Here is a 14,333-nt window from a genome sequence, read left to right on the forward strand (position 1 = left end):
GATCAATTCTGATGGGAGTGCCTTTTTCAACAATGAACATCCAATAGACATGTGATGGAGAGAGCCATCTGCATCCAGAAAGAGTACTATGGGAACTGAATGTGGATCACAACATTCTTTTTCCACTCTTTTTTTTTTCTCCTTTTTGATATGATTTTTCTTGTGAAGCATAATAAATGTGGAGATATATATAAATATGTACATGTTTAACCTGTATGGGGGGGAAAGGGAGGGAAGAAAATTTGAAACACACTTTGCAAGACTGAATGCTAAAAACCATCTTCACATGTATTTTGAAAATAAAGTTATGATTCAATTTTTAAAAAAAATAAAATAAAATAAAATCTATGATCAAAGAAAGAGCCTAGACATATTTTAACAAATTATAAAGGAAAACTGCCCAAATATCCTCAAATCAAGGGCAAAGTCGAAATTCAAAGAACTGACTGATTACCTCCTGAAAGATATCCCAAAAGGCAAGTTTAAAGGTATATTATAGTGAAATTCCAGAGATTTCTGGAAAGGAAAACATAGCAAAAGTAACAAGAAAAAAAAAATTGTGCAAATAATTTGGAACCACAGTCAGAATCACATAAGATTTAACAGTAACTTTAATAAAAGAATACAGGTTAGAATATCTAGAAGATTAAAAATCAAGAATAATTAAAACTAAATTTAATCTTGATATTTAAATAAAGAACTTGCAAACATTCCTGATGAAAAGACCACGGCTGAATAGAAATTTTGACATTCAAACACAAGGCTCAAGAGAAGTATAAAAAAAATGAAAGAGAAATCATGAGGCATTTAATAAGTTTAAATTGTTTATATCCCTATTTATATAAATAATACATGTAACTCCTAAGAATTTTATCATTATTAAGTCAAACAAAAATAGTGTGTATACACACACACACACATATACACATGGACTAAGGGCACAGGTCTAAGTCATGGTAGGATAATCTCATAAAAAGAATGGAAGGGATGAGAAAGAGATAAAAACAATTGCAAAGGGGAAAGGAGAAGAATGGGAGGGGAAGGGAAAGCCACAAAGAGTTTTCATAAGAAAGAAGAAAAAGATAAAAGGCAACATTTGAATCTCCTCATCTAAATTTGTAAATACACACACATACATTCATTTTACCCAAAAGGGAACTAAAAGAAAGGGTATTAAAAGACATATTCAAGGAAACTCACTTTGCTAAATGGTGCCATAGACAAGAAATAGCATCCGTATTGAACATACATGCATCAAATGGCGCAGCATCCAAACTCTTGAAAAATAAAAACTGTATTAGTGACGGACCTCAATTTATACTTTTCAGATCTAGATGAGTCTAACCGTGAAATAAGTAAGAAATTAAATAGGCTGGATCTCTGGGGAATACATAATGGGAACAGAAATTAGTATACTTTTTTCTCAGTTGTATATGGCACCCTCACAAAAACTGATCAAAATTAGATGTTCCCTTTAAAGAATAAAATGCAATAAAATTTACATTTGATGTGAGCATGGATTAAAAATTAATTGAAAACTAAACAATCTAATTCCAAAGAATAAGTAGATCAAAGAAACAATCAATAATGTAATTAAGGAGAATTACAACAACAAATGGCACTCCGGTTGGTGGGATGCAGCAAAAATTATTACTTAGGGGAAATGCTTATCCCTAAATGCTTATGTCGGTAAAACAAGAGCAAAAGGGGCATGCAAACTTAAAGGAAAAAAAAGGAAGAAAAAAATGTGGATTCCCAGTTACCAAGTTGGAAATTCCAAGGAGACAATAATCAAATTGAAAGTTAAAATAGTTTGAAATCATAAGACTAGGAGCTAGTTGATCCGGGTGTAGCCCCCTTTAAGATTCCTCGTCTGATCTCCAACTTCCTTTGGGACTGACCTTTGATTTACAAGGTCACAACCCCCAGGGGAGAGAGCAGTATCTGAGCCAGTGTGGGCTGTGCCCCGCCCCCGCCCTGACGATCATAACCCAACCCCCACCTGGGGGGTTCTGGCTCCGGAGGAATCAACCTGGGCTCACCATAGGCCCCTTCAAGCAGATGAAAAAGCCAAGCCGGAATCACCCCTTGGCGGGCAGTTAAAAGATGCCAGCAGTACTCCCAGACCCTCCGCCCGCCGCTTCCTCGGCCCATTTCTTCCTCTATCTAACCCAGACTGAACCTTGCTTCCAAACCCGGCAATAACCCTCTTTTATCAATCTAGGTTTTCGGGCCTGTAATTCCTTTCCAGGGACTCTGGCCGCGCCAGACCGAATCCTAAGGGGCTGCAGGGGAGCTCCGTGACTCCCTGGACCCGCCACTAGACCTCAGTTAAGCCTAATTTCAATGAGGCATTTGCCTCATCACTAGTTTTGTTGGGGATGGACGAGTAAAGCCAAAGAAAAGAATCCCCTGCCTCAGAAACGGAAAGGGCAAGTGCACAACCAAGTGAAGATGAAGTTAAAGCAATGAGGCGGAGCTCTTTTGCCCAAATATATTTCAACAAAACCAATATAACGAAATGAGAGAAATGAATCGTTATAAAAACATAAATTACCCGGATTAACAAAAGAGGCCGAAACCTTAGAAAACATAAACGAGGAACTACTTTCCATGACACAAACAGGTCCCTAAACCAAAGGGAGTGAAACCAGGGAAAGAAAGCCATAGCCCAATTTCGCTCATAAATAAATAAATAACTGAAGCACCAGGAGGAGATGCGGCGGCGCCCCCCAAAGACGGAGCCGCGGCCGGGTTTGTGTCGGGAGCGCAGGCGGCTTCCCGGGAGGAGAACATCCGCGTTCATGCGCCGGAAACAAGAACCGCGATTATTACCGGAGCAGAGACCCCGAGAGAGCGAAGGAGGCCGGGGGGCTTTCCTTAAAACTGGTGTTTATTTCGGACGCCGCGTCATCGAGGATGGAAACAGACTAGAAGCCTCCCGAGGAGGCGCGGCCGGGAGCGCCCCCCGTAGCCCGCGTGCTTTGGCCGTGTTTGCTATGGGGGGAGGGGGAAGAATCAGAATAAGCGAGAAAAACTAACCTCTCCTGTAAGTGACGCGGAGAGTACTCGGGGGATCAACTGAAAAAACCGCTAGAAACAATTCACGATAAACCCGCAGCACTTCTGCCCATTATCCAAAACCCGGACGGACGGACTGTATTTAATCTATCCTCTATCATACGGAACATGTATTGATCCACCTGCCATCTGGGGCTGGGGGGAGGGAGGGGGACATTGGAACAAAAGGCCTCACAAGTGTCCACGCTGTAAAACTACCCATGCAAATATCTGGTAAATAAAAACTATTTTAAAAAACCCGACGGGAAGAAACAAACGCTCCTTTTAACTTCCTCCAGCGCGGATGAAGCCCTGGCTCCGCTGCCACCCGACGGACCCGGCGCGCTCACAGAACACGCCGTAAACAATGTCCGCCTGGAGAAGCACCCGCTCCTCGGGCCGGGCGGCGCGGGAGGCCGAGCTCCCCACACGAACTCTGTTAGGGGCTCCTGGGGCCAAGGAACCCACCCCACGAGAGCCGGACCGGATGGGACCGGAACGGACCAGATTAAAAGGGGGAGACGAATCCTAGAGTCCGGCGGGGGAGCGAACGGGGCGCTGCCACTACCGGGGGAGCCCCCCAGCGCCCACAACCAAGGGCAGCCCAGCCCCCCCCAGTTTCCCACCAGAGGCACGGGGACGTCCCCCCTCCCAATTAAGACTCGCATTCAGGGGAGGCGGAAACCCCCAGGGCCCTCCCCTATCTTCAGTCATCAGAAACTGGGGTACCAGGGTAGGAAGAGTCGGGGTCACGCCCCCATCTTGGAATCATTCAGGAAAACAGGGTTCTCTGCCCCCTGAAGTTTCTACAGCCCCTCCCCCTCTGGGCTCCCCAAGGGAAGAGGGACCCCGTTTCCTTTGCTCCCTCCCCCCAAATCTGAGAGAAACAGAAGGTGCACAATGATTGCTCTGAGGAAGGAACAGCAAAGGTAAAAGGTCAAGTGTCAGGGGATGAGGGGACGCAGCATTAGCGCCTGGAAGGTTCTGAGGGGCCGCAGCATTAGCGCCCGGAAGGTTCTGAGGGGCCGCGTCCCAACTTTAACAACAAGGCCGAGCGAGGTGCACGAAGGGGACGCCCCGTGACGGACCCCAAAGGGAAGGTCCCAACCCGGCTGGAGAACCTGAGGGCTCCGCCGGCCCCTCACCTCCATCAGGTCCGTGACCCTCAGACCCCGCCTTTGTCCCTTTGTCGTCGGAGCCCAAGATGGCGGCCGGCGGCGGCGTCCGGGGCCCCAGGATAGAGCGCATGCGCAAAGGGGGAGGCCATGGAGCTCCAGCAGGCAAGGATGGTGGGGGCGGGGCCTGGGCTGAGGGGGGGAAGAGAGGGGGAGGGATGGGGAGAGGGGAGCTCCCCAAAGTTCGGGCTGGAAGCGGGGCCCAGGCTCACCCGGGTGTCCATAACGTGAGCCCGCCGCGGCCTCTCCAGCTTCCAGAGCCCTGACCAGCCGCGCCCTCCTCCTTTGCTTGTGTCCGGCTTTAAGCGGGAGCGTGCTCCCTCTTGTGGGGAAGCGCTGCATCCGAGAGCGCGGGCTGTCAATCAGAAATCCGTCACCCCGTTCCCCCGCCCCACCCCAGCTACCCCCAGGGGGAGGGGAAGATCGCTAGCGGACTTGGGGGCCACTGGGCCCGCTGCCTCTTTCTCGGAGGAAGAACTGATGGGCTCCCACAACAGTCCCCTCCTCTGGCTCCTGGGCCCTTTCTTGTGAAACCCCTCCCTGATTGTAGGGGGGGGGGGCGAGGGGGGGCCTCTGCCTAGCTCAAGACTAATCTGCTCCGGAACTCTCCCCTTCCCCTTATAACCCCTTAGAGGCAGACTTCCCCAGGGCCTTTAAGGGAAAGGAGGGAATAAGCATTCATTAAGCACCTACTGTGATCAGGACAAGCATTCATTAAGCACCTACTGTGATCAGGACAAGCATTCATTAAGCACCTACTGTGTTCAGACACTGTGCAAAGCACTTAACAGTCCCTCCGGGCCTGGGAGGCAGGTGACAGCATCCCCCCCACTTTACAGGGGAGGAAACAGGCCCCCGAGGCAGGCGGAAATCCTTCCCGACTCCAGGCCCTTTCTCTGTGCCCTGTGGCACCACCATTCACAGGCACTTATTAGACGCCTGTTGGATACTAGCCCTGAAGGCCCGAGGACAGGCTAGAGCGTCCGTCTCTCTCTGCTCTCCTGAGCTTCCTTCTGTTGGGCCCCGGAAGGCGGCTCGGGAGCCAAGGGAAGGGCTCGAGGAGGCCGGAAAGTCAGGAATGGGAGCCGGGCCGGGCCTCAGTGTTCCTGCGGTCCGAGCCTGCCGGGGCTTCCTCACGGCCGGGCTCCCTTCCCACTGCAGGACATCCCCTGCCGCGGGGGACCCCTTTGGAAGCCGGAGGCTGGAGAAGCCCCCGGGCCTGGAAGCCTCTGCCTCCCAGCAGCCCCCCAAACCCACGTGAGAAGTAGGCCCAGAAGCCCCTGGGAAAGGGATGTTGGAGGGAAGAGTGGGGCGCTGGCGAGTGCTGGCGGAGTCGCGAACACGTCCAGCCGCTGTGGAGAAGTTGCCAGAGTGCGCGTCTGCAGCCAGCGCGAGCCGGTGGGACCCCGCGTGGGCCGCTGAGCCTCCTCCTCGCGGCGCGTTTGCCTTTTCCTTCTTCCCGCTCTTTCTTGTGCAGCGCATTTGTGGGACAGAGGAAGGGCGCATGCTTAACCTGAACCGGATCACTTACAGACTGGGGGGGGGGGGGATTAGGGCGCAGGATTTTGCAGGAGTCACTGTGGGAAATGACCCACGTATGTTCTTTGAAAATAAAAAACTATAATTTAAGAAAAGAATTAGCACCACAAAGCTCCCTTAGCGCCCGTCCCGCTGCCCGCGCTCTGCCCGCGGAGTTGGTGTTCTCCCGGCCACTCGCCAGTCTCGGCCAACTAGCTGCCCCCTCAGCCCTCCTCCCACCGCCCGGAGGCAGCACCCGCTCGCTCATGAGCCGCTTCTAAATTGAGGCGCCCTCTTTCCCTTCCGGTTGTTGAAATTCAGTGTGGAGACAAAAGTCAGACTGACCGTGGGTGGCTGGGATTGACCCTGGCGGCTCAGGGCTCAGAGCAGCTCTCGCCAGGGAGCCTGCTTCCCTTGTCTCGGGCCAGCCTTTCTCCCTCAGGTTGACACCCCCCAACCTCACCCACGGTTCCAGAACTGTACTTGGCACGGAGGTATATAGTAGGTGCATAATGTATGCTTATCAAGTTGATCTGACAAATACAGCAACCAAGGAATCACCGATAAGAAAATAAATTATGCCTGGGAAAAAAGGAAAAGGACAAATGTCTAGGGGGTTAAAAACAATGGTCTACAAGCGCTCCCAGCTGTGTGACCCTGAGCAAGTCCCCGCAGCTGGGCCTGCCTCGGTTTCCCCAAGTGTTAAATGGAGACCACCACAGCCCCTACCTCCTGGGCGGTTGTGGGGATTAGAGGGGCTGCCGTCTCTAAGTTGCTTAACAAACAGGCATCTTTTGGAAGAGACTCCGGAGGCAGCTCAAAAGCTGCGATTCCCGCAGAACGCGAGCGCAGAGACCAGCCGTGTCAGGGCCGGACGCGCAGAATAAAGTCCGGAAAGGGAGCCCGCGAGGAGAGGGCAAAACTGGGGGTGAGCCGAACGGGTGGGAGGGGAGAGAGAATAAGGAGCTACAGAAGCAAGAACGGGGAGTTGAGAAATTAAGCAGAATCCCCAACCGGAGAGGGTGATTAAAGGGAGAGCCGGGGAAGGGGCGAGCTCTGGGGGCTCCCGCCGTACAAGGGAGTCGCTAAGCCAGAATCCCCGGGGACCAGAGCCTCAGGGGGGCTCCAGCCCGCCCAAACCTGACCGGACTCACCGCGACTGGGGCCGGGGTGGCTCGGGCTTGGGGAGCCCCTTCCTCTCTCCAGGCTCCGGAAGGGAGAGCTGGAGCAGCGGCCCAGAGCCCCCTCGGGCAGCTCAGGCTTTGGAAGCGGGTGGGGCGGGGGAGTCTTAGTCCGAGCCTCTGCCCAGCCCACGGAGGGGCCATTAGGCCAGAAGAGAGGCACCTGCTCCGGCTCTGCCCAGCCTTCCCAGGCTCCCGTGGGGCGGGTCGGAGGAGGGGGCCATTGTCCTGAGGATGCTCAGGTGCGCCCCCTCCCCTGCAGGAGCCTTTCAAATGCCCTTCTAATTCAAGGCCATAAAAGCTGGCTAAGAGTCTGGGGGGGGGGGGAGAGGAAGGGGAGAGGAGGAGAAGGAGAGGAGGGGGAAGGGGGAAAGAGGGAAGAGGAGAGGAGAGGAGAGGGAAAGAGAGGGGAGGGGAGGGGAGGGGAGGAGAGAGGGAAAGGAGAGGGAGGGGAGAGAAGGAGAGGGGGAGGGGAGGAGAAAGGGAAAGGGAGAGGAGGGGAGAAAAGGGGAGGGGAGGGGAGAGGAGGAGAAGGGAGGAAAAAGGGAAGAGGAGGGGAAGAGGAGGGGGAGGGGAGGGGGAGACTCTCTCCCAGGGCTCAAGGTTTTACCAAGACAGGGAGGGCTGAACACAATCACATGCTGGGCACTGGGGGAACCACGGAGGGGGAAAGAAAGGGTCTGGGATAGAGGGGCTGGGAGGGAAGACATGGCTTGGGGATGGAGGAGAGTGAGGATCCTGGAAGCACAGGAAGGAACCCAGGCAAGTCACATGTGCCCAAAATCACAGAAAAAGGCAAAATGCAGGTTTGGGCCGGCTCCGGGCCAGGCCGGGCCGTCGGTGTGTACTGATGGCGGGCAAGCAGGGGCCCTGACGGCTCCTCCCAAAGCAGGCTCAGATGGGGGGAGGGGGCGCCCTGGCGCTGGCACCCTCTGCTCCCGGGCACGTGGGCACGCAGCCCTCCCTCCTGCCCCTGCTCAGTTCAGCTGACCCCAGACCCACCAGTCCGGAGTCCTTGGGGGCAGAATGGGGAAGGGCGAGGATGCTGGCAGAGGCAGCAGCCCCAGTGAGCACAGGGAAGGCTCTCCCTCCTCCCTCTCTGCCCCCTTCCTGGCTCCTGTCTTTGCTAGGGTCCAGCTCCCAGGAAGCCTGACTGGGCCCCGCCCCGGTCCCGGGGCCTTCCCTCTGCCCCTGGTGTGTCCCGACGGTGTCCCCAGTGGTTTGTTCCCTTCCCCAAGGACTGGGAGCTTGCCCCAGCAGCTGGAGTTTGTCACAGGGCAGACGGGGGAGCAGAGGGCCGTATGGCCTGACCCTGTAGGGAGCGAGTTCAAATCCTGCCTCAGATACCCACAGGCCTTTATCCTCAGCCGGGATAACAGCACCAGCTATGGGGCAGGTGTGAGGATCCCATGATGCAATCTGGGTTTGCCCATCACTTTGTAAGCCTCCACAGGGCTCTTCCTGTGAGATCACCCCCTCCCTGCGCCCTTCTCAGGCCAAAGCCCATTCAAATCCCCGCTTTCTGGGCTGGGCCCGCTGCTGAGGTCAGGGAATGTGACCGGCTTTTGTTAAAGGGAGTTGGGCCTGGGGGCACTGGCCAAGCTCTGGGCAGCAATCCCCTCAGAGAGACCCAGAGGCGGCAGTGCTGGTGAAGGTGGGCGGGACCCTCGGAGGAACTCAACAACAGGATGGTGATAATGGGACAGCAGAAAAGGGCAGGGGGTGCAGCTGCAAGGAAAGTTGTAGAAAGGTTTCCTCAATACAATAAGAATATACATTTACATCAACCTGCCTCTCACCACAACCCTGTCATTAGTAATAGTAAGTGCTATTATCCCCATTTCACAGATGGGGAAACCAAGGCAGGTCATCCTGATCCAGGCCCTCCTCTCCCCCCACTTCTCCTTTGCTACCCTGGCTTCCTCCAAGACCCAGCAGCTTGGGGGTGGGGTGGATATAGGATGCAGCAGGTCCTCCAGGGTTGTGAGGATTAAATAATATCATGTTAGCCCTGTGCCTGGCGCACAGTAGGAGCTGCCAAAACGTTTCTTGTCTCCCTTAACTTAGATAAGTGGATATTATAATAATCATTGTTTTTACAATAATGCTCATTGACTGAGTCTGCAATTCGGTAATTCTGGAATGGACTGAAGGGAGCGCCTAGAGTGAGGAAGGGGCTTTAAGGAGGGGGAGGCGAGCACGGCTGTACTTGAAGTTCTGAATCCCCCTCTCAGCTTCACATTTAGGAAAATGCAGGAAACAACAGCTACAATACCTGCTTCACAGGGTTCTGTGAGGCTCAAATGAGATACCGGTAAAAAGCACTGTTAATGTCACCTAGTATCATTATTATTAATTATTACGGCATTGTCCAGGTGAGAGGTGAGGGAGCTGGGAGCACGATGGCACCGGCTGAGAGAACAGGGGCCACGAGCCGCAGCTGCTGTGAGCGAACAGGACCCGGCCCCAGAGTGGCTCAGGGTGAGGGGTCCTAGAGGGGAGAAGAAAAGGGAAGATGCAAAGGTGAGGCGAAGATGTGAAGCCTGAGAGATGGGAGAAAGGACAAGTCAGAGCCAGCAGATGGCAGTGACAGCCAAGGAATATGCCGAGCTTCAGCAGTGTCTAAAGGGCATTTAGTAGAATCATTTAGTGTGTAGGAAAACAGAGTGACTTGCCCCTGCTGAAACAAGTAAATGTCTGAGGCAGGATTTGAATTCAGCTCTTCCTCTGACTTTAGGCCAAAAACTCTATTGTGGATTTCACCCCATGCACCATCTCTTGTGGATTTCATCTCTACCACTTCTTGTGGATTTCACCTCTCCAGCATCTCTCGTGGATTTCACCTCTCTAGCATCTCTTTTGGATTTCAGCCCTGCACCATCTCCTGTGGATTTCACCTCTCCAGCATCTCTTGTGGATTTCAGCCCTGCACCATCTCTCGTGGATTTCACCTCTCTAGCATCTCTTGTGGATTTCAGCCCTGCACCATCTCCTGTGGATTTCACCTCTCCAGCATCTCTTGTAGATTTCACCTCTCCAGCATTTCTTCTGGGATGAGGATAGCCCCCCTTCTTCCTCTGACTTTGCCCCCACCCCAATGCTATCCCAATAGTAGTTGCAAGAACTTCCTACTTCAAGTTTCTTACCACTGAGTTCTTTTCTCTGTTCAGCCACTAAAGCGATTTTCCCAGAGGGCGGGGAAGAAGAGAAGAAGAATCTGTTATCTTCCTAATCAATAAACTCCTGGGCTCCCCGGGGCCTCCAGTATCAAAGAGAATCCCGTCCTTTAAGCTTCCATACGGGCAGCTCAGTGCCTTTCTACCCTCTTCCGCCCGTCCCCTGCCGCACTCCCTGAGGTCCGGCCAGCCCGGTGCTTCTGTTCCTCTAACACAAGGCTCCACTCCTGATTCTGTTTGCACAGCTGTCCTCCACACCCAGCTTTCTCTCCTTATCTCGGCCTCTGGCGGCCCCATCTCCTACAGAAGGTGCCTCCTTGGACTGGGGCCTTCTCTCTAATCCTCGCTGGAACCTTCCGTTTGCGTGTTGCCTCCCCAGCTGGACCATGAGGTCCCTGAAACCGGGCCTGCTTTGCCTTTCTGCAGCTCTCAGAGCTTAGCGCGGGCCCGGCATGTAATAGGAACTTAACGAATGCCTGTTGACCGGACACTGTCCCATGGAGTCCCCAGATCTCTACTTAGGCCGACCTGGTTAAATACTTTTATCAAGGACAGTGATAAAGGCGGAGAAGGCTCCTTAGACACGCGGGTGACCTCATTCTGGGCAGCGTTACTAAGCCAAGGATGACCGTCAGGGCTGAGGATCCAAAAGGCTCAAGCAGTAGGTGACCCTACGAGCCGAGATCCGGGAGAGATCGATGCAAGGCCCGGTCCTTGGGCACAAACAGCTGCACGTGGCTGCACAACACGGCTCTGAAAAAGAGCTGGGGGTTTTAGTGGACCCCACACTCCCCAGGAAGGGTCACACCTCAGAGCTAACAGGATCCTGGGTCGGGGAGGGAGAGCCAAGCTTCCAGAACCAGGAAGGTGACGGCCATGCTGTCCTCAGACCCACCAGGAGCATGGGACGTAGTTTGGGATGTCACAGGAAAGGGACAATGACAAGCCGGGGGAGAGCATGCAGAGGAGGGACGGCTGTGGGGATTTTAGTCCAGGATGAGACGCAGGAGAGCACAGTGAGGGTTTGGGGCCTCCTGGGAAGGAGGATCACAGTTTTTCTCCTCAGCCCTTTAGGCCGGAGCCGGAGCAGTGAGTTGTAGATGCTGCGAAGGGCGCACTGAGGCCCTGGCGACTGGAGCAGCCTCAGGGAGGCAGGAGCAGGCTGGGGTCAGGCTGACAGCTCGCAGGGCGCCCGGGTGGAATTCCTTTAGATAAAGCCCGTGGGGGGGGGGGGGAGCTGCTGAGGCTCCTTCCAGTTCTCTGAGATTCAGCCTCCATTCCCCTTAAGGGAGCTGGGAAACACCATCACTCCAACTGTTCAAGGTGCGCAAGGATCCCGAGTGCTCGGGATGGACTTTGGCTCCGCAATCTCGGCAGTCCAGAAGCTGCTGTGACTTCCTGGTCTCGGCCGCGCTCCCCAGGGCGGGGCCCTGTCACCCACAGGGCCTCCTCAGCCGTCCCAGAGCCAGATCCTAGCCAATACCGTGAGATTTTCCCCTTTGGTTTCTGTTTCCCAGCCACTTGTGCCTTGATAAGGAGCCATAAATCATGAGCCATGAGCTCGAGAGAAGGTTCGTTGATAATGAGGGCTGCTGGGACGTCAGACTTCTGAGAGTTCTAGGCCGTTCCCATAATTCCAGGGGGGAGACAGGCTGTGTGAGCCCCTGAGAGCTCCGGGCCGGGACCGGTTCAGTGTCACCGGGAACGAGGCTCTTCACTCCCCTGGGCTCGGTTTCCTGCTCTGTGATTGAGGCTGGACCAGTGACTTCCCGGCCCTTCCCCCTCTGGGGCTCAGAGCTGAGGCTGTGGCCCTTCGAGCATCCTCAGGAGCTCCAGGAGTGGGTCCTCAGGAAGCCTCTGTCCGCCCCAGAGAGGGCAGCCGGGGAAAGGGAAGCCGGAGGACCCCAGACCCACTGGGTTCCCAGAGAGGAGGGGAGGAATTAGGTCCTGGGCCCTGTTGAGCAGAGGGTGTGACCCATGGCGGGAGATGTGACCCGGGCCCGAGCTAGGGGGCAGAGGACTTTCCTTTCCTGGCATCTAGCCCAGGATCGTGCCCAGGAGGGCGGGAGCCTGGAGCCGCGGGGAAGAGTCTCACCTCTGACATCAACTGACTTGAGCTGGGACTAAAAGAGGCTGACGTGGGGGGTGGAGGCTGGACCAGGGCAGTGGAGACCTGGCTTCCCAATCCACCTCAGACGGGGCTGCTTCTTTATTTCCTTTCTTGGAGCCTCAGTTTCCTCATCTATAAAATGGGGCTTGGGCAAGCAAACAGCTGCAAGTGCCTCCTCTTTGCCCCTAGGTGCTAACAGAGGCAGCGGCTACTAGTGAGACAGGAGAGCCCGGCTGCTCTCTCTCCCTGCCTCAACCTGACCCAAGTGCAAAGTTGCTTGGTGCCCCCCCAGCCCCTGTGAAGCCCCCTAGCTGCACGCTGTGACCGGCGCTCCCAGCACGGCCCTGCTGAGAAAGGCCGGGAGTCGGGCCCTGAGCCAAGCTCAGTACCAGGGTCAGTGCCAGCTGGGGAAGTCCCGGCAGGGAGGCTTAGGTGCCTAATGACCCACTCATTAGAGCTGGGGGCGGGTAGGGCTTGGCTGGCCCAGACGGGGTGGGTCACGCCTGGCCGGGCAGGGCTCGCCCTCCCCGGGCCACTCTGTGGGGGGTGGGGGAGCAGCCAGAGGCCTCAGGCCCAGAACTGGGGGGGGGCAAAAGGAAGCCCCCCTTCTTCTCAGGGATCAGGAGGTGGAGCTACCTGAACATTTTCTTTTCTTCTTTCACTTGGCTGGTGACAATCTCCCCGAAGTGCCTGAGGCTGCTTCCCTGCCTCCGAAAGCAGAGTGGAAGGACCTGGATTCAAATCTGCCCCTTTCTAGCCGCGAGACAGCGGGCCAGTGCTAGACCTCCCAGGGCCTCAGTTTCCCATCTCTCCTGGAGGGGCCTGAACAAGAGCCCAGCGATCGCTGCCATCTCCCGCTCCATAGAAGCTCCCAGCCCGCCTCTCCCCTCCCAAAGACTCTTCCCAGGCTCTTCTTCTCTGCCCCTGCCCCGCCCCCTGATGTGTCCCCCAGAGCTCCCCTTAATTAATGTTGTCTGCCCGCGCCCAGCAGGGGCCCCCGCCCTCAGCTCCTTCATACTGGCACCTGCCCTCACTCCCCAAGGTCCCAGATCGGAGCTCATCCCAAGGCTGCAGAAAGCTCTTCCAACTCTTCTTCTCGATTCCTTCCTCCTCCTCTTCTTCCTCCTCCCCCCCTTATTCCCTCTCCCTCCACCTCCCTCTTTCCCTTCTTCCTCTCCCCTTATTCCCTCCCTCCTGCTCCTCCTGCCCCCTTGATCTCTCTCCTGACCTCTCCACCGCTGCTCTTTCTAGTTCCCTCCCTCCTCTCCTTGGCAGGACAGGGCTGTCTCCCAGCCCCTCAGCCGGCTGGGGCGTCTCCCCTCCCTGTCTACACCAGGTTCAGTATCATCGCTAAACCAATGACTCCCGTTTGTAAATCGGGTCCAAATCTCTGTGAGCTCAGTCCCACAGCAAGCGTGGCTCTGGGGAGCCCTTGGGGAGCGCACGGCCCAGCGGGGAGATGGTGCTGTGAGGTTTATGTGAAAACAGATCGGAGATAACCGTGTGGGGCAGGGAAGGGGCAGGGGGGCTTCTCCCCTGGTGCAAAGGGCAGAGATTCAAGGAAGCAGAGACTTCTGGGGTGGAGGTGAAGGAAGCGCCCCAAGCTGAGATCCAGGCCGGGGCTGCACAGTGGAGTGCATGAGTGTGTGAGTGTGTGTGTGTGTGTATGTGTGTGAGTGTGTGTGTGTGTGTGTATGTGTGTGAGTGTGTGTGAGTGTGAATGTGTGTGTGTGGGTGTGTGAGTGTGAGAGTGTGGGGGGAGTGGGGGGGTGAGGGTGTGTGTGTGTGTGAGGGTGTGTGTGTGTGAGTGTGTGGGTGTGAATGTGTGTGTGAGTATGTGTGAGTGTGAGGGTGTGGGTGTGGGTGTGGGGGTGTGTATGTGTGTGTGCTGGGTGCAATTATTAGGAAAGGGGACACAGAAGATCAATTCCACCACTGATTAGAAAAGCCTTAGGAGAGCCTGCAGCCCAGGAGACCAGCCAATAGGCTCTTTCTTGCTAGAGTGGGGAGGGTCTACAGCAGCACTGGAATTAGGATTGGATCGGTATTAGTGCAGCACCAAGTATTCTTATTAAGTGTTCATTGACTAACCCAGTTGACAAGCTTTACTCAA

At 54.9% G+C, this 14,333-nt stretch overlaps 1 protein-coding gene and 1 long non-coding RNA gene across 2 annotated transcripts in view; one reads left to right on the forward strand and one right to left on the reverse strand.

The window, feature by feature from the left end:
• Nucleotides 1–7,136, reverse strand: part of TDRD15 (tudor domain containing 15) — a 41,776-nt gene extending 34,640 nt beyond the window's left edge. The window contains exon 1 of the mRNA XM_074285359.1: nt 6,908–7,136. Coding sequence (XP_074141460.1) covers nt 6,908–7,078 — 171 coding nt within the window. The 5' untranslated portion in view covers nt 7,079–7,136. The remainder of the gene's footprint in view (nt 1–6,907) is intronic.
• On the forward strand, nt 3,550–10,206 carry LOC141553904 (uncharacterized). Its single transcript, XR_012485713.1, has 2 exons — nt 3,550–3,989; nt 9,672–10,206. It is a non-coding gene; the product is annotated as an uncharacterized LOC141553904 (long non-coding RNA).
• Nucleotides 10,207–14,333: the final 4,127 nt, after the last annotated feature.

Source organism: Sminthopsis crassicaudata, chromosome 2 (assembly GCF_048593235.1).
Source record: "Sminthopsis crassicaudata isolate SCR6 chromosome 2, ASM4859323v1, whole genome shotgun sequence".
NCBI lineage: Eukaryota > Metazoa > Chordata > Mammalia > Dasyuromorphia > Dasyuridae > Sminthopsis > Sminthopsis crassicaudata.